This window comes from Rana temporaria, chromosome 10, assembly GCF_905171775.1.
Source record: "Rana temporaria chromosome 10, aRanTem1.1, whole genome shotgun sequence".
NCBI classification, from domain to species: Eukaryota; Metazoa; Chordata; class Amphibia; order Anura; family Ranidae; genus Rana; species Rana temporaria.
The window spans coordinates 116,950,421-116,971,336 of NC_053498.1; the positions used below are offsets into that span (position 1 = coordinate 116,950,421).

Genomic DNA, 20,916 nt, shown 5'->3' on the forward strand with positions numbered 1-20,916 from the left:
GTCCACGTCAAAACCAATAGGACCGTGCGGCGTACTTTGCCGCAATGCACACTGGGATATGTACACGGACGGCTCATGCGCCGTTCGTAAAATACGTCAATCACGTCAGGTCAACACATATTAACATAAAACACGCCCCCTCAGCCTATTTTGAATTAGACGCGCTTACGCCCGCCGCATTTACGCTACGCCGCCGTAACTTAGCAGGCAAGTACTTTGTGAATACAGTACTTGCCTTGCAAACTTACGGCGGCGTAGTGTAAATGCCATACGCTACGCCGCCGCAACTATGCGCCCGCCTACCTGAATCCAGCTAATAGACTTTTGGTTTTACCTCTGGGTTTGGTGCACTTCCAGAACGTGCACCACACCTGCAGGATATGATAGAATTCTATGGCAAAGCACAGCTGACCTGCAGGAAAGCCACAGGTGCACTGCGCTGCATCTACTGTGTGGGTAGATCACAGATCATCAGTGGAAAAGTAGCCTTAGGCCCCTTTAACATGATCTGTCTGACCCAATTGGACCCTCCATCCACCTCGTGTCTGTTTACACCTGCCTACTTCTAATCCGATCTGCTAAAAAAACAGAAGTTGATCAGTTTCCTTTCCATTTAATCATATGAGAGGGCCCATAGTGTAGAGTGGGTTGTGTCTGTGTCCACTTTGCATACGCAGAGAGGACGAGGACCTGTCATCTGCTCATTATGGCCCACGACTGGTTACTAAGTCGCTTAAGTGGCCCTCGCTCTGCAAAAGGTTGGGCACCCCTGAAATAAGACATCTGACTTTTTGTGGAAGCCCTTAAAAATGTGTCCCTCCGACTTACTTTGGTTACACCCTAATAACAATTGTGTTATACATCTGCATCAACACATTTTCATATACTTATCAAGTTATGCTCATACAAGAAGCCAATCAACCATTTATCATTACATTCTCATTTAAAATGTTCTTTTTGGATTTTTCAAACTTGATCTGCATATGTCTTTCTATGATTCCAAGGATTAATAGATGATATAGAAAATTAAGTTTTGAAGCAGACAAGAGATTCCTATATTAGGTAATCTAAGCATTTCATGATCCATGGATTGTATTAACCATGAAAACAAATATGAAACCTCATTATCTATTGTCTGTAAGACCCGAATTGGTGGTTTAGCTCTGAATTACAAATAGATGTCGTCTTTCGCTAAGCTAAAATTCCACAGCTCGTTAATTTGCATATGAGCCATACAGCCTCATTACCATGAAACAGGATAGCAAGTGTTGTATGGAATACACAACTGCACATCAAGTAATGCAGGGAACAGCTATTAGGCCACACACCATTACCTGTTAGAGGGATTGCACAGAAATACACAGATATGGACGGATTAGCAGAGAAGTTGGAAAATTGCAGTTCTGCACATTGAAAGGTTATTGTACATTTCATGTAAACTGTGTGTGTGTATATATATATATATATACAGAGAGAGAGAGAGAGAGAGAGAGAGAGAGAGATATATATATATATATATATATATATATAGGGTGGGATATATAGATATCTATATATATCTGTATCTATATACATACAGGGCTAGATTCAGAAAGAATTTACGTCGGCGTATCTATTGATACGCCGCGTAAATTCAAAGCTGCGCCGGCGTATCTTCTTTCTGTATTCAGAAAGCAAGATACGCCGAAATTAGGCTAAGATCCGACTGGCGTAAGTCTCTTACGCCGTCGCATCTTAGGCCTCGTACACACGACCGAACATGTCTGCTGAAACTGGTCCGCGGACCAGTTTTCGCGGACATGTTCGGTCGTCTGTACGGCCGACCGGACAATTTTCCAGCGGATCGGACAGGTTTCCAGCGGACAAATGTTTCTTAGCATGCTAAGAAACATGTCCGCTGGAAGCCTGTCCGTCGGACATGTTTGGTCGTCTGTACGACTCACTGGACATGTCCGCTCGGCCGAAAGCCCTCGCATGCGTCGAAGTGATTTGACGCATGCGTGGAAGCATTGACCTTCCAGGGTCGCGCACGTCAACGCGTTCGCTGTCCGCGGGAAATTTGGTCTGATGGTGTGTACAGCCATCAGACCAAAATCCGCCATCGGACATGTCCCGTCGTGTGTACGAGGCCTTAGTTGCATATTTACGCTGGCCGCTAGGTGGCGCTTCCGTCGATTTACACGAGGAATATGCTAATTAGTGAGATACGCCGATTCAGAAACGTACGTCCGCCCGGCGCATTTTTTTACGTTGTTAACGTTAGGCTTTTTCCGGCGTAAAGTTACCCCTGCTATATGAGGCGTATTCTATGTTAAGTATGGACGTCGTTCCCGCGTCGATTTTGAAAATTTTACGTTGTTTGTGTAAGTTGTTCGCGAATAGGGCTGTACGTAAGTTACGTTCACGTCTAATGCATTGCGCCCTAAGTTACGGTGGCGTAACATATCTGAGATACGTTACGCCCGCAGAAAATTACGCCGGACTATCTGAATCTAGCCCACAGTGTGTGTGTAAATGTGTGTAGATAGATAGATAGATAGATAGATAGATAGATAGATAGATAGATAGATAGATATACTGTATATATGTGTGTACTGTCTTTACCTATACATTTCGAATAGACTTGGGGAATTTTTACATTTCTGTCAGGTTTCAGTTTGTGTCTGTGACCCCACTGAGGAGAATTTTTTCACACTTCTTGTCCCTGTGACACCAGAAAAGCACATTGGGGGAAGAGTGTGCGACGATTGTCTCCAGGACAGCAATACAAACATTGCCAGATATTCAAATCCTTTCTCACTCTACCAAAAACATGTTGTTTTTTTCCTGTGTCCCTTTTGGAGAAGTTTCTCATCACTTTTCTGTCACGACAGAGGCCCTAACCCTTCCCTACTTCAAAATGACATAAAAGCATTTGGCTGGAGATGGGCCACTGTGCCCATCAAATGCAGCCACTGTGCCATCAATTGAAGCCACTGTGCCATCAATTGCAGCCACTGTGCCCATCAATTGCAGCCACTGTGCCCATTAATTGAAGCCACTGTGCCGATCAATTGCAGCCACTGTGCCCATCAATTGAAGCCACTGTGCCCATCAATTGCAACCACTGTGCCCATCAAATTCAACCACTGTGCCCATCAAATTCAGCCACTGTGCCCATAAAATGCAGCCACTGTGCCATCAAATGCAGCCACTGTGACTCCCATGCGCCCGCTCGCTCTCTGACCGACACTTACCACATCTTTGTGGTGGGCCAGGCAGTGGGTGATGGCAGCATGCTGTGAAACGGGCAGCGAGTCAGATTTTCACTTGCTTGATAGTTAAAAATGTAATTTCAAAAACACTGACTTATAGCTGTGATAGAATGAAGATATCCGTCTTGTAACTCATTCATAGAAGATGAAATTGTGGTCAGCAGAATGGACCCAGGATAGCAGAAAATCCTGACAGGTAACATATTCCTTCTTTCTATATATCCAAAACTAGAAAAAATATTGGCTTCATATACACTTTACCTGGCAATGACTTACAGTATGTTGAAATTGTAAACTGAGAGGTGTTAAAGTTTCTGAACTAAAGACCAAACATGTAATATATTGCAGCTAATCAGCCCTTATATGGGGTAACTGCATTACTCTTCTTTTTCAGGCTAAGAGCATTTTCTTCAAGTGCAGAACATGTCTGTTGATCTTGATAGTTCATGTGTGCTAATTTGAAATCTAAAAAGAGGATATCAACTCTCCTACCCCCTATGTAATGGGGGCGAGGAGAGAAAGACATATTTGTAGTCTAGATCAGGGGAGCATCCTAGGGTGGCAATGCTGTTCTCCCATTGATGCAGTATATTGGGTGAGTGTTTTCACAGTAGGTCAGGTGATGTGTTACTGGAAAGGCCCATACACACGATCAGAATTTTTGACAACAAATGTCTAATGGACCTGTTTGATCGGACAATCCAACCATGTGTATTTTTCTAATAGAAAAAGCACTGCACAGAAAAACGTGTAAGTGCTGCCAAGTACCAAAATTATAGATACAAATTTAACCACTTAAGCCCCGGACCTTTAGGCAGCTAAATGCCCAGACCAGGTTTTGCGATTCGGCACTGCGTCGCTTTAACAGACAATTGCACGGTCGTGCGACGTGGCTCCCAAACAAAATTGGCGTCCTTTTTTCCCCACAAATAGAGATTTCTTTTGGTGGTATTTGATCACCTCTGCGTTTTTAATTTTTTTGCGCTATAAACAAAAATAAAGCGTCAATTTTGAAAAAAATTCAATATTTTTTACTTTTTGTTATAATAAATATCCCCCAAAAACATATATATATATATATAAAAAAAAATTTCCCTCAGTTTAGGCCGATACGTATTCTTCGACCTATTTTTAGTAAAAAAAATCGCAATAAGCGTTTATCGATTGGTTTGCGCAAAATTTATAGCGTTTACAAAATAGGGGATAGTTTTATTGCATTTTTATTAATTTTTTTACTACTAATGGCGGCGATCAGCGATTTTTTTCGTGACTGCGACATTATGGCGGACACTTCGGACAATTTTGACACATTTTTGGGACCATTGTCATTTTCACAGCAAAAATTGCATTTAAATTGTATTGTTTATTGTGAAAATGACAGTTGCAGTTTGGGAGTTAACCACAGGGGGCGCTGTAGGAGTTAGGGTTCACTTTGTGTGTGTTTACAACTTTAGGGGGGTGTGGCTGTAGGACTGACGTCATCGATCGAGTCTCCCTTATATAAGGGATCACTCGATCGATACGCCGCCACAGTGAACACTTCACCACTTGGGTGTCTTTCTGGTGGATAGATTGTTTGGATCATTTCTGGTGTCACACTATGAGTACTTTCCAGCGCTCCACCTGATTTATATTGGATCGTCATCTTGTGGACTTTTTCACTTATACGTCACCATATATATTTGGATTTCACTTAGTTCACTTGCTTTTCATTTGGCATGAACTTTTTTGCTTTTTTTGCACACTAAAGAAGATTCTTTAATTGTATATCATATATATAACTATTGGGTATACTTTCTATATACATTTTAACCCTTTGTTTTAGTGTTGTCATCAATATTTATCACTATCACATATGCCTATATTTAAAGTGTAGGTTCTCAACCATGTGTATGCTCTGTGTTTTTCATCGGACAAATGTTCGCTGTACAAACAGACTAACTTTCCGGCAACAAATGTCCGATGGAGGATAATCCGATCCTGCGTACACAAGTCCATCGGACTATGCTCAGAACCAATGCTAAAGATCAGATAACAATAGCAGAAGTTGCCCACAGGGTGGCGGTAAAGAGCTGAAAAACCACATGATTTGGTCAAAGTTGGCTGAAAAAGTCCTGCCGTGTGTATGCATACCATGTTCACCGCCAACGCCCATTCGGAGCAAAATCTACGGAAAAGTCAGTTGGAAGTCAGAACGTGTGTATGAGGCTGAAGGGTCACCACGTAAAAACAGAGGGAAAAAATAAAGAAGAAAAACAATGCAGCCATATCTAAGTACTGGCAGTCTGCATTAGATTACAATGTTGTATTGAGATATTGGGTACATTTTAGGCTTGAGCAAGAAGTCCTACAAAGTAAAGAACAAAAAGAAGAAAAAGAAAGGCGCACCAGCCTAGTGTATTACCGTTTGACAGTTTAATAAATAGATGAGATAAAAAAAAAACTACTCACAAACAAGATAGTATAAAAGGCTTGTCAACAACGATATGATGATGAATACCCCTCGAGCCACAATCCCAGATAGGGGGGAAAGAGGTGTGTCACTGCCGGCTGACGCGTTTCAAGGCTACAGAGGCCTCTTCATCAGAGCTCAGCATTCCCATGTGGAATATTGACTAACTGTCGGACAATCCACCCGTGTGCAGGAGCTTGTGTGTTTGTTGTGTCCTACAAAGTAAAGCCCTAGTAATCTACATTGACTTTACCATGCTAAAGAACTGGATATAACATATCTGTGATTTGGCAGGAAGAAGCTGCTATCACAGGCATCATTACATTTCTCGAGCAGTTCAGTACCTGCTTATCTGCATTAAATGTGCCACGCATAAACGGCTACAAAACCGTGTCTGTAAAATGAACCCTCAAATGATCAATAAAACGTAGAGTGCTATCTGATTTACCTGAAATAACATTCAAATATAAACAGAAACGTGGCTATGTTCCACTCAGTAAATGAATGTGAGAAAACCACCGGTGTCAAATACTTCCTCTTCTGCAAAGGAGTGAAACGAGAAAACTCTACCAAATACATCCAGACTTCAATACAGCTGAGCAATAGGCAATGATGAGTACCAGAGCCCATGGCACCTAATTATAAGCCTCCTATTATCTGGTCTTACTGTAGGATTCTAAAATCAAATTTACTCTTTTTTTATATTTACTAATTTATTGCACTACCCTTTAACCATGTGCAGAAACATATTTTAAATAAATTATATCAAAAAAGTGATAATTGAATACACAATCCCAGTGCAATAAATCTATAAATACCCCAAAAAATATTCTCTGAAATATTACCACATATGTTGAAATATTATAAATGAATTACATACAAAATGGTAATTGATTACACAATACCAATGCTGCAAATCTACTGATTAGAATATACCAATAAGTCGCTTTTAACCACTACCCGACGGCCGTACGACTTTGTACGGCCGCAGGATGGTTCTACTTCTCTAACAGGCCGTGTTTTTACGGCCTGCGCTCCGCCAGGCCACTGGGGGGCGCGCGAGCGTCGGCAGCGCGCGCGTGCCCGCCGCATCGCTAAGATGCCTATGCGCGTGCCTGGCGGCCGCAATGTCCAATAGGCACTCGGGATCGGCGGCTACAGGGACAAGACGTGGATCTCTGTGTGTGTAAACACAGAGATCCATGTCCTGTCAGGGGAGAGAGGAGACCGATCTGTGTCCCTTGTACATAGGGACATAGATCGGTCACCTCCCCCAGTCACCCCCCACAGTTAGAACACAATTTAGGGTACACATTTAACCCCTTCCTCACCCCCTAGTGTTAACCCCTTCAATGCCAGTCACATTTATACAGTAATTAGTGCATATTTATAGCACTGATTGCTGTATAAATGTGAATGGCGCCAAAAATGTGTCAAAAGTGTCCGATGTCTCCGCCATAATGTCGCAGTCACGAAAAAAACGCTGATCGCCGCCATTAGTAGTAAAAAAAAAAAAATAATAAAAAAATAATAATAATTTTTTTTACCAAAAATATGTAGAAGAATACGTATCGCCTAGACTGAGAAAAAAAAAGTTTTTTTAAAAAAAATTGGGCTATTTATTACAACAACAAGTAAAAAATATTGTTTTTTTTTTCAAAATTGTCGCTCAATTTTTGTTTATAGCGCAAAAAATAAAAACCGCAGAGGTGATCAAATACCACCAAAAGAAAGCTCTATTTGTGGGAAAAAAAGGACGTCAATTTTGTTTGGGAGCCACGTCGCACGACCGCGCAATTGTCAGTTAAAGCGACGCAGTGCCACAAGCTGAAATTTCACCTGGTCAGGAAGGGGTATATGTGCCCAGTAAGGAAGTGGAAGTGGCTAGCGGTCAAAAATAGGTTTAAATGTGACACGTGTATCGCCGCAGCCGAAGCGCCCCCCCCTGAAAAAATTTCAGCGGACGCCCATGGATAAGGCCCTGCCAGGGGTAAAATACATCAGAGGATAAGTCATGTTGTCCAGCAGGGTGGACTGTGCATTGTAAGCCTTGTTACTGTTACAGCAAAGTTGATGCAAGGAGAAAAAGGGACGCCACGGAGTGCAGTTTGAATGTTTGTTGCTGGCATGTTTTTAAAAAAAAATTGTAACTTCTGCTGCAGCATGAAGAACAAAATTGTCAGTTGGTCACCCTATTTAAAAAAAAAAAAGTATATTGACCCAGTTTATTTAATTGAAGCTTGTTGGTTCCTTTTGTGGAAAAGTGCTTTTTTCACAAGCAGAATAGGAGAACATTTTAAAAAGTTTAATGTAAAACAATGCCGTGTACATGGTGATACTCTGTCACCAAAAAAGTGAACACAGGCTTTAATAGAGACAAGGACGCTGCTGATCACCAAATAGTAAGTACTCTGTTATAATATGCCAGCTTGCCCCACTCTTTCACAATGATCGATCTTTATACCGCCACTCCTTTTCCTCTGCTCTGGCATGTCCAGGACTAACAACGACCCTGACGGGAAGTTAGCCACACAAAACACAGCGAGATGAATGGCCAGCCTGGGACATAGCTCTCTCATGCAGCAGTGATTTCAGCTTTAATGGCAAAATCATTATCATTGCGACAACGGCTCACAAATGAGCAGAGGGTGAAATAAAGGGGGGGGGGGTAGGGGGAATTATGTGTGGAATAAATGAGCACTTCCGAAATTCATAGCATCATAAAAAGAACCTTATCAAATGAACCAGCAGAAGGTTAGACGAGCAGCACAGCAATTAGGCTAACACCGTAGGGCTTCTATTTCATCTTCTGTGTGCTCATCATGTACAAATTCCCAATTAGATTTATTCCTTTCATTATCATCAATGGGAATTGGAAACAATAGTGTACACAGCCCACTTTAAAGGTACAGTTTCACCATGGTGCTTTGGCATCGCTAAGAAACAAATAACAAAGGAAAAAACAGATCCAGTGTTCTTTTTTTCTGGAATTATTTTATCTTTTTGTAGAAACAATTAGAAGCAATGCTAAAATATTTACTGCTTACACAATTGAAATGGGCTTTTTATTTTACTTAGCATATTGTACCATAGATAATCTTTTTAAAGCTTATAGGTATATTTGTTTAAATACGATCTATGCAAATAATCTTATGAAATGACATGCTTAATGTAAAGTTTTTAAATGTACAGTATATGAACATGGGGCAAACCTTATATGCTCATTATATAATCAGACATGCAAGCAAGCTTCTTTTTTTATTTATTTTTTATTTGCCTTAAACAGGATTGGATGTTCAGAATGAACACAGTTTCATCTTACATACTGTACTTAGCTACATGAACATACACTATACTAAGTGAACACCTTCTACTCCTATAGAAAATCAGCCCCATTGTTTTGCTTGGCAAACTGATGTTATCTCAGCAGAAATTTAGCAGGGTTGTTGCCTATAATGCTTAATAGCCACTAGTAGAAGGATCTTAAAGTACAGAACCTTCATCACGTAAAAAGGTGATTCACAGTAAAAATAGTTTTAGGGGCTTCAATCGCTCCTTTATAGAGACCGCAAAGCCCCCTATCCTCTTACCTAAACCATGAAATCCTTTATTGGAGTATGGTCCGGACTTAGGGTGCTTCCCCTGTTTAACCCTCACCAATGGTCCCCTCTTACCTCTCTTTGAAAGAACTAAATCTTCAGCATCTCTTTTAACCTCTGAAGCCAATCATTTGTGCGTCAAAGGTGATTAAGGTGCTAAGAGACTTGTTTCTAGATGGTAAATTTCCTTCTTTTGACACATTGAAAATAAGATATTTCCTTCCCTATAGATACCTATTTTACTATTTTCAATTACATCACGCTTGCTCTTATCAGTTTCACGTTGCCTATTTTCAGGGCCTTGGTAAATGGAGGGAAAAATGGACCCTGGACCTCCCCACTATGGATAACAATGCAGTGGTGTATTTAGGTTTTGTGCTGCCCTAGGCCAGAATAAACGTGTGCAACCCCTAATTTAAATATGATCCACCCCTTCCTGTCAAGGTCACACCCCTTTCTGTTTAAGACCTGCCCTGAAATTTTCCAGTGGGGACACTAGTTCTGAGGGCCTTGGTGTGTGTGTGTGTGTGTGTGTGGGGGGGGGGGGGTTCCCTTAATCTGCAGAGATTTCCTCTCAATTCCTATTTGTCTATAGGGCAGGAAATCAAGAGAAATTAACGGATGGCAACAAAACAATTAACAGGGGCTATAACCATCCCTTACTCTATCCAAAATTAAATTAAATTAAATTAAATTATTTAATTAAAATTAAATAAAAAAATCTATCAATGTAGGTCCAGCTTAAAGTGTTTTTAAACCCACAATAGTAAAATCAGTCTGTATAAACTCACTGTGGAACCTAAGGATTTAATTAATTGTGTAAAAAGGCTTTTTGATCCGTTCTTCTCTTTTCCTCCCCTTTTTCCACTGTCCCAAATCCATCTTCTGTTAGAACAGAGCATTTGGAGTTACAATCACAAGTCACAAGTTTGGTGTGTATTGCTAGAGAGTTTTTTGTTCTTGGGAGGGGGCATGTGATCGGCACAGGGCCAATCAGCACTGTCCAGACAGAGGGTCAGGGGTCCTGCAGCCTTATAGGACAATCAGAGGAGAATAAAAACTCCTCCTCCTCATCTGCTGATGAGAAAAGGTATTTAGCAGTTTATATTTACTAAAATAATTGCATTTCCATGTTCTATGTACTGTAGGAGACCAGATATAGTGAATGTAGGGTCCTGAGTTTAATAACACTTTAAATCTAAAGCCTCATGCACACTGGGCGTTAAAATAACATTATAAAAATGGCAGTAGCTTTGCAGTGAGTTTTTTTTTTTTAAAAATTATGTTTTTGCAAAAGCTTTTTTTTTGTGTTTATTAGCATTTTTGGATCAAAAACTTTAAACGCCAGTGAGCCGCATTTTTGAGCGTTTATCTCAAATTATCAGTGTTTCTTTTACGTTTTTACAGCTGAAAACTTCTGAAAAACTCCCCTCAGAACCCACTAGTTTGAGTTTGTTTTAAAGCCAAAATACGCCCCAGCCAAAAACTGCTGATAACAGCCTATGTGTGCATGGACACATAGGATAACATGATGGGGAGTTTATTGACTGTAGAAAAAAAATTTTGAAGCCAAAAACAGCTGCTGTAAAAACATCCAAAAACGTCCAGTGTGCATGAGGCCTAATGCTAACTCTATTTTTCTATCAACAAAGCCATTGTTTTAGGCTGGGTCACACTAGTAAAATTAGATGTGGATTTCCCTGCATCCAATTTGCATAATAGGAGAGTGTGCTGGCTCTCTATGGAGCCCATTCACACATCTCTGGGGTGGCTGCTCGTCCTTGGCTCCATTTCAGGTCCAAATTCAGGCAAAAATTTCAGCCTGATTTGTCCCTGAAACGGAGAACAGGGACGCACCGGACCCTGATGTGAGCCGCATCCGCAATAAGTGTGAACCCGGCCTTAAAGTGGTTGTAAACTCTTACCTAGACCCAGTGAAGTGACTAGCCTCGGGTGATTTACAGAGATGAAACAAATCCTCCTCCATAAGTTGTTCCTGTTTATTTGCAGTCATTTGTCCTGTACATCCTGGTAAAACTCAGGATTTTTCACAGTCTCACAAGGCAGGGGGCAGAGAGCTGCAGTCACACACTGTACAAGAGCTCTGAGAGCTGATTGGAGGGAAGAGACCCCCACCCTTCACACAGCACATAGGAACAGAGCTGAGGCTGCCCAACACAGATTGATCCCTCCCTTGTCACCTTTATTCGCTTGGTGTCAGGAAAATTTGTCAGACGTGATTTTTGCTAATAACAGAGGAACTAGACAGCAGATAGAAATGACACTTATAGCTAGATTCACAAAGAGTTAAGCCGGCGTATCAGTAGATACGCTGTGGTAACTCGGAATCTAAGCGGTCGTACATTTAAGTGTATTCTCAAATTTAGTTACACTTAAATGTAGCTAAGATACGATGGCCTGCGCCGTCGTATCTTAGCTGTCTAGTTCCGCTGGCCGCTAGGGGCGTGAACGCTGATTTATTCCTAGAATGCGTAAATCAGCGAGATATGCCGATTCACGAACGTACGCTTGCCCGTCGCAGTAAAGATACACCGTTTACGTAAGGCATTTTCAGGCGTAAAGTTAGTCGAACAAATAGTTGGTCTAGCCAATGTTAAGTATGGACGTCGTTCCAGCGTCAAATTTGGAAAATTTTACGTTGTTTGCGTAAGTCGTCCGTGAATGGGGCTGGACATAATTTACGTTCATGTCGAAACCAATACGTCCTTGCGGCGTACTTTGGAGCAATGCACACTGGGACATGTCCACGGACGGCGCATGCGCCGTTCGTTAAAAACGTCAATCACGTCAGGTCACGAATCATTTACATAAAACACGCCGCCCTGTGCCTCATTTGAATTAGGCGCGCTTAGGCCGGCCCATTTACGATACACCGCCGTAACTTAGGAGGCAAGTGCTTTGTGAATAAAGCACTTGCCTCTCTGACTTACGGCGGTGTAGCGTAAATACGATACACTACGCCGGGTCAAAATTACGCCGCCCTACCTGAATCCAGCTATTAGTGTTTTGGAGAGAGGCAAGTAAACATTATAGAAATATGTACTTTGTTCAGATTTTATATTTGAGGTTTACAACCACTTTAACGTAATTTTGTATCGTGAAATTTATGGCCAATTTTGACTAACTTTTGGCAAAGGTGAAATTAGCAATTTTGCTGTAAAATTACTGCATCTTATTTCTGCTTCTTCATTCTCTAAATACAAGCTAATATAAGCAGAACTCTCACTCTTATTTTATCTTGCTTTATATTTTGATATACAAGTGTTATATAAAAATGAATACCATCTATTTGTGATACTTCATAATGATAAATTATACAATATCCATAGGTCATAACCTCTGATCCTTTTTGCAGCTTGTTATCCGCCGGCGCCCTCTTCTGTATATTGTAGGCATCCTCTTGCCCAGCATTCTTCTCATGTTTGTAGACCTCATGAGCTTTTACCTGCCCCCGGACAGTGGAACCCGAATCATGTTCAAAACCACCATTCTTGTGGGCTATACAGTCTTCAGAGTGAATATGGCAGATGAACTGCCAGCTACCACTTTAAGTGTTCCATTAATCGGTAGGTAGTACTTCATTTAAACAAAATAAAGTAACATATCTTATTTGTATGTGTTGTACCAATATCCTCAACAGTCTTTATTGTATTTAGGTTTATATTTATTCAGAGCAAAAGCTAATCAAACATGTTGTTGTCATGTTTTAATTACACAAGATGCTTCATTGTGGTGGTTTGTAGACATGTACAATTCGTTTAGTTCCAAATAAATAAATTCTGCAGGGTGCCCAAACTTTTGTAGACACCATTTTTTTGTTTTCTGTAATTTTGAAAGTGTAAATGATGGAAACAAATCTAACTTTTTTTGACATATCATAAGAATGTCTAATCTGTAATTTGATGCCTTTTGGAGATTTTTCCATCTTTCCTTGGCTTCGTTATGCACATTAATACACATTTTTACCTGGGGTGCCTAAACTTTCGATCCCCACTGTAACTATTAAATTATAGGCATTGGAATTTCCTTTTAAATTTTACTATTAGTGAGCATAACAAATTTATCTGAAGTTACGAATTATCCAAAATAACGAATGCCGTATCTAAACAAATGGAACATAACGAATTAATAATAATAAATAATAATAATAATAATAATAATAATAAAAACATTTTATTATTATTTATTATTCATTTGTTCCATTTCATTTGTTTAGATGCGGCATTCCTTATTTTGAATAACTCATAACTTCATATAAATTTGTATTCGCTACATTCACTAACAGCCAAATTTGAAAAGAAAATTCCAATACCTATAATTTAATAGTTAGTTATTACTAGTTTGTTAGTTATTCTTTAGAATTGTCGGATTTTTTTTCTTATTTACAAATTTACAAATTTCACTAATTTACAAATTCGTAAATTATTAAATAAAACAATTTGAAAATATTATAACTTACGAATTTTCTGATTTACCAATTTAATAATTTACAAATTTATGAATTTTCAAATTTACGAATTAAAATCGTTTGCGAATTTACGAATTGCGATCATAAAGAATGACCCAAAAAACAAAAAAATAAATAAAAAAGAAACAAACAAAAATGAACAAACTTTTCAGCAGTGTACATGTCTAGTGGTTTCTTAAAAATCTTGTCTGCTGCACATTGCATCACAACGTATGAAAATACAAAGGTTTTAATGCAGATTTAGAGCCATGTCATATTAGTGATCCAGTTGTTGATGACAATTTGCCAGCAACAGAACACTAAAAACACTTATCTGCCGTTATGTTATTGACCCTTTGGTGCTCAAACAAGCAAGGTTTCATTGAACATTGAAGGTGAACAATGTTTTTAGCATTTGTTTTGCTGGCGAGTTGCCACCACTGACAAGATGGCTATTCTTTTAAAAAAAAAAACTGGGCCTGGCTCCAATGTTGTTTTTTTTATCTCAGTGTTAAAGTGGAACTTCACTCTCCAAATCAACACGTATTATTTTGAATCCTTATGCTGCATTAGTAAATAGATAGGACAGAATATCATATTTACTTTAGTTTTCTCAGTTAAGGACTCTCTCCTAGCATGCATGCTTGAGATAAGAGCAGATGGATTCCTAGAACTAAATGCTATGTGAATCATTTGCCCTTACCCAAGATGGCCACAGCTAGAAATGTGAAAGGGGTGTTTTTCCAAGTGATTTCTCAACATATTAATTAAGCATAGAGACATGGGTGGATGAGGGAATTTGCTTTGAATATTAAAATTGAATAAAATTGTGTTTTTGGTGCTCAGATGCAGTTAAGATCCGCTTTATAGTGGGAGTAAACACCCTTGTATGATTTGTACCGATAGGTAAGCCTATAATAAGGCTTACCTATAGGTACAGTAAATATCTCCTAAACAGGCATCGCTTAGGAGATATTTACTTTGGATGCAGCCAGTGACATTCAGTGACGGTTGGTAGGGGGGAAAACAACCACCCACCCCCGCGGCACCTCAAACTCCCCCTGCTGTCTGATAGTCCACCGGCACTTACCCCATCGGTGGCGGGGATCATAGGGCACATCCAGGATTCGTGGACACACATCGGGCACACCGGGCAGGGGATCAGGCTGCAGTGGGCATCTGGCAGCATCTTTTGTGTCCTCTTCTCTTTTGAGATTACAGGTGCTTAAAAAACCATCCCACGCTGTAATTTATGTGTGCGCAGTCTGAAAAGGGCCCAGACGCATTAATAGGGGGTGGCTTCGGTGGCCGTGGATAGATTCATGCTATGCATTAACCATATAGGGGGTGGCGTGGATAGAGGGGGCGGCGCTCATGCGCCCTTAATGGAAGGACCGCCCCTGGTGACATTACTTTCGCATGCGGTCTGAAGGAACAGCATACCTGGGTCCTTCCTTCAGAGTCCTGTTCCGTAAACAGTGGCTCCTGTGTGCATGCAAGGGAGTGACGTCATTGTGGCTTATCCAATCAAAGGACCGGAGCCTGCCAACCTGGAAGTAAGACCAGGTAAAGATGGAAGCCCTGTCAGAAGTGACAGCTCACCACTGGAGGTGGTTTTACATAATGTGCTAGTATGTGATGCATACCAGCACATCATTTTTCCTTGCAGGTTTTTTTTTTTTTTAAATGGCAGTTTACTACCGCTTTAAGATAAGCCCATACTATTGAGTGCAATGTCTATGTTTATGCAGCTATCTGACACTAGAGGACCTTAGCGGGTGAATACAGAAATGTGTAGAGGAAACAAGAGTGTTCCACCAAATGCTTAGGTGTTCAAGTTTATTTATTTCATTATAGAGCGCCAAATAATTATTTGGACCTCTATGTTGGAATACATACTCTTGGGATCATAAACCTTTTGGTGTGGCTCTCTTGTTTACTCTACACCTTTAAGGATTTAATGTGACATGGCTTTCAATATTTTTCAAATGCTTAAATGAAAAGAGACTTGCATACTAGCTGAATCAAATTATTAGATTACTTACCATACAGTAGAATTCATAGGATAAGCATAGGGGCAAATTAAGGGATGTCAACCTTGATAGTACTCAAAGTACAGGTTTAGGTTTTAGTGTGACAGATGACATAGTCAAAGTTCCACCACCTATATGAAAAGAGTAACCAAATAAATTATTTGTGTCTAAAAACCTTTTTCCAAATCTTTTAATGTGATTTAGGTGTATTCTTTATGGTTTTCATGGTCCTAATGGTGCTGAGTCTTGGCAAATCTATAATGGTGGTAAAGTTTCTTCATTTTGACAAGGAAGGATCTGAAAGTCTTCTGATATCCCGATGCCGAATGCTGACTCAAGAGAGACAGGATGACCATGAAGAAAACACAGAGGATCACTCTATAAGTTCAACCAATGAAACAGGAGGTGATACAGTTATGTCATTTCTGAAAATGAAAGGCCTTAACAGCAATTCACAAATGTATTCCGTTAAGGGTGGGTACCTTTACACATGCCCTTTATCTAGCAGTGGCAGTTACTGTTAGTGACAGTTTTTCTCAACAGCTTTGGCTGCATGTAAATATGGAGAAAATATAAAGGGTTTTGACATAAAAAAACTGTGAATATACAGAATGCCATAATTAAATGTATTATTAGCATAACGTTTTTGACTTGCAATCCAGCAAGCAAAGTCTATTTAAACCTATTACAATCTGATAGTATTTACTGTACATGTAGTATGCATTTAACCACTTAACGACCAGCTGCGGTCGTTATATGTCGGTATTTTGATGTTGAATCCTGTTGTTATGACAGTAGATAGCTGCCATAACCCCGGTATCCTCTTAAACAGCGGGTGGCTGGCTTTCAGATAAAAGTTGTCTCTGCAACGGATTCCCTGCAAGATCACTTTTATCGGCAGCGGGAGAGGTGCCCCCCTCTCGCCGCACTCCTGAGTCAGGAGTCAGAGGGGGTGAGTGCTGCTGTCTGTGTCAATCGACGCAGAAGCAGGACTCCTGAGCATGCCCGGACTGGTGCCCTCAGAGAAAGCGACTCTCTTTGGGGGCACTCGATGAAGGGGAGGGGCCAGGAGCACCGTCGGGCACCCAGAAGAGGAGGAGATATAGGGGCAGAGACACCTGATGATGTGTTGCTTCCACTGACAAGACCAGCAGGGACCAGCCAAGCTGCTCTCTTACTTTACATGCTGGCTGTGGGGGACATGGCAGCCTGTGAGGACATTGAGGTGGATTTACTAAAGGAAAATAGACTGTGCACTTTGCAAAGTACAGTTGCCCTCTGCAAGAGCCGTTGCTCCAGAACTTAGTAAATGAGTAGAAGCTCTGCTGACTTCCATCATCCAATCATGTGCAAGCAAATTTTTATTTCCTTGCACGTGATTGGGTATTCTTTGCAAAGTGAACCTCTACCTCATTTACTAAGCTCTGGAGCAACAGCTCTTCCAGAGTGTAACTGCACTTTGAAAAGTGCACAGTCTGTTTGTCCTTAGAAAATCAACCCCATAGACTTGCAAGGTAACTGCTGGCTTGCTCTAGTTTTGCTGTGCCTGATGCTTCCTTTGAAGGCTGAACTGCACATGCCTGTCAATGCTACCAGGAGTCAGAGCTTGCAGATAGCACTGGCAGAATAGAGACAGAAGGAGGGGTACATTTGGGAGGCTCACCAGGTATTTCTGCATATTTTGCATGAAGATAAAAAATGTGTCTTTAAATTTTTTTTTATTTATATACACTTTAATTAGTTCTGTCTTGCCTTCTAGAAAGCATTTGCGGTGTCGATGAAGTATTCCAGAGCCCTGCAATAGTCGAGGACCATCTGTTGAAGCACATCCTGCAGGAGGTGGCCTCCATCCGTACCTATGTACAAGGAATGGAGTCAGAGGAAGCCTGGCACACCCACTGGCTCGGCCTATGTTACAGATTAGACAGCCTTATGTTTAGAGCCTACCTACTGCTCTTTTCAACCTATGCAACTACTCTGTGCCTCCTATGGTGGTCATGGAGCTCATATGTAGTATCAACATGAAACAATATACCATGAACTGTTCAGCTACTTGGGTACAATATTATCACCATTATTTAATTCTCTTTAACAAATTAATACTTTGAAGGAACTCCTCTTACGTTTTAGATCCCTGTCCAACAAGTTAAAACAAGAGCCAGTCATGCACTCCTTAGGCTTGACATATGGGGCAACATTGCAGGGACGTCAGTGGCTGGTATCAGAGGCAGATACACACAGGTTACATACTCTGCAATCATAAGAGCGAGAGCAATAATTCTAGCACTAGACCTCCTCTGAAACTCTAAACATGTAAACTGTAAAAAAAAATGACAGTGTCACCTATTGAGATTTATTTTTATTATTATTATTCATGAAACATTTTTTTTCCCCAAAAAATGCATTTGAAAAATTGCTGCGCAGATACCGTGTGACATAAAAAGTTGCAACGGCCACCATTTTATTCCCTAGGGTTTCTGCTAAATATATATATATTCTTTTTGACTGTTGTTCACATGCAATAATAAAACAATGCTTTAGCCAACTTCCATGGCACCAGCCTTTCTCCTTAACATCTTGATTACAAAGAGTAAGAAAAGAACCCTACTGGGCTGGTGCAATTTTACTGTTATGGTCCAGCTAGGGTTGCCAAGTCAAACCCGAACACTTCAGCGTCACACAGCAATTTATTTTCATAGTATGCATAGATATACTATGCATAGATGTTGCTCTAAAATAACATTTCTAATCACATAAAGTTAATCAAAAGAGTCCCCCTTTACATCAGAGTCCACAGAGTACCCTTTTTACATCTGAATCTGCAGAGTTCTCCTTTTACATACGAACCCACAGAGTTCCCTTTCACTGTAAGGGGGGACTCTGCAGACTCTGACGTAAGGGAAAACTCTGGGGACTCTAACATAAGGGTGTTCAGAGAGGACTCTGATGTAAAGGGGAACACTGTGGCCTCTGGTGTAAAGGGGAGCTCTGATGTCATGAGTGCTCTGAGAACCCTGATTTACCTTAGCATACTCACTTAGAGGCAGGAGAGAGAAGGGGGGAGACTTAGTCCGGTCTGAATAATGTGTTCGGGTCTCAGACACTCTGAATCCCGGATGCATGATTCCAAACCCGAACGGTCCGGGTGAATCCTGAACAGGTAGGCAACCCTACGCCCAGCAGCAAAGTAGCTCAGTGTTGCCTGAATACTAAATTATTATTCTAGCCATCAATAGTATTTTCAGGTACTAGAAAATATGTCTTATATGCTCCAGTTCCATTATCAATGTATAATACTGCAGTATTAGCTGGTGTTTAGAACGTTAGTAGTTGGATATATTACTTATACATACATTTTATTTTGATTGACAATTATTCCACATGATAAGTGCATTAAATGATGTGTTCCCTATGTAAAGGCATCATAACCTTCATCACTAAAAAAAGTTCATATCCTAAAACTGTCTCTGAATGTTTGTGCCATTTGTGCTTTTATTTTTATCTACTTGAATTTCACTTTTATCTACAGTGTCTTTAAAAAGTATTCATACCCCTTGAAATTTTCCACATTTTGTCATGTTACAACCAAAAATGTATTTTATTGTGATTTTATGTGATGAACCAACACAAAGTGGCACATAATTGTGAAGTGGAAGGAAAATGATAAATGTTTAAAATTTTTTTTTTTTTTACAAATAAAATTCAGCCCCCTTTACTTTGGTACCCCTAACTAAAATCTAGTGGAACAAATTGCCTTCAGAAGTCACCTAATTAGTAAACCTGTGTGTAATTTAATCTCAGTATAAATACAGCTGTTCTGTGAAGCCCCCAGATGTTTTTTAGAGAACCTTAGTGAACAAACAGTATCATGAAGGCCAATAAACACACAAGACAGGTCAGGGATAAAGTTGTGGAGAAGTTTAAAACAGGGTTAGGTTATATAAAAATATCCCAAGCTTTGAATATCTCACGGAGCACTGTTCAATCCATCATCTGAAAATAGAAAGAGTATGGCACAACTGCAAACCTACCAAGACATGGCCGACCAGCTAATCTGACAGGCCGGGGAAGGAGAGCATTATTCAGAGAAGCAGCCAAGAGGCCCATGGTAAATCTGGAGGAGCTGCAAAGATCCACAGCTCAGGTGTGAGAATCTGTTCACAGGACAACTATCAAGGCCCGCACACACGATAAGAAAATTGGAAGTAAAATTTCGTCCTACGAACAATCTGCTGATTTTCATATCGTTAGTATGGTGCATTTGACAACCGTTTCCGGTTTTTCATCAGACAAAAGCTGGATGTGCAGACTATAAAACTTTTGTCATATGTGAGCTCAACGTCTGATTTTAGTTTAATTAGTACAGTTTTGGGATGAAAAAACCCATAAGAGCAAGACTACACATGTTGGGAAACTAGCATGCAACAAAAAATGGACGAACGGTCGTCCGAAAATCTAATCGTGTGTACGAGGCTTTAGTCATGCACTCCACAAATCTGGCCTTTATGAAAGAGTGGCAAGAAGAAAGCCATTGTTGAAAAAAAGGCATTAAAAGTCCTGTTTGCAGTTTGCGAGAAGCCATGTGAAAGAAGGTGCTCTGGTCATATGAGACCAAAAGTTTACTTCTTGGCCTAAAAGAAAAATGAGTTGATGGGAAAATGGATGGAACCAAATACAGGGCAATCTTAGAAGAAAGCCTGTTATGCCTCGTAGACACGACCAGTTTTCCCGTCGGAAAAACTGCCATGACAGCTTTTGGCCTGGAAAACTGTTCGTGTGTATGCTCCATGGCAGTTTTCCAGACGGGAAAAACGAGAACATGTTCTCTTTTTTCCTGCCGCGATTCCCAGCAGTCTTTTTCCAGGCAGTTTTCCTATGGGAAATACTGCGGTGGAGCATACACACGGCCGGGATTCCCGGCAAAAGCTCTCACCACAGTTTTCCTGATGGGAAAACCTCTGGTGTGTACTGGGGGAAAGTTACCGAGCAGGTTCTCGGTTTCCCCCCGGGATTCCCAACTGACTTTTTACCGCCGGGAATTCCAGTTGTGTGCACAAGGCTTTAGAGTCTGCAAAAGACTTGAGAATGGGACAGAGACTCACCTTCCAGC

The 20,916-nt window shown here is 40.5% G+C and overlaps 1 protein-coding gene across 2 annotated transcripts in view; it reads left to right on the forward strand.

Annotated features, from left to right (window-relative positions):
* Positions 1–18,104, forward strand: part of HTR3B (5-hydroxytryptamine receptor 3B) — a 40,922-nt gene extending 22,818 nt beyond the window's left edge. Inside the window, exons 7-9 of one of the 2 annotated variants that reach the window (XM_040326031.1) lie at positions 12,682–12,892; positions 16,011–16,280; positions 17,566–18,104. In XM_040326031.1, the coding sequence (XP_040181965.1) occupies positions 12,682–12,892; positions 16,011–16,280; positions 17,566–17,831 (747 nt within the window). In that variant the 3' untranslated portion in view covers positions 17,832–18,104. The remainder of the gene's footprint in view (positions 1–12,681; positions 12,893–16,010; positions 16,281–17,565) is intronic. The other variant, XM_040326032.1, reaches the window with a different exon arrangement.
* The last annotated feature ends 2,812 nt before the right edge of the window (positions 18,105–20,916 follow it).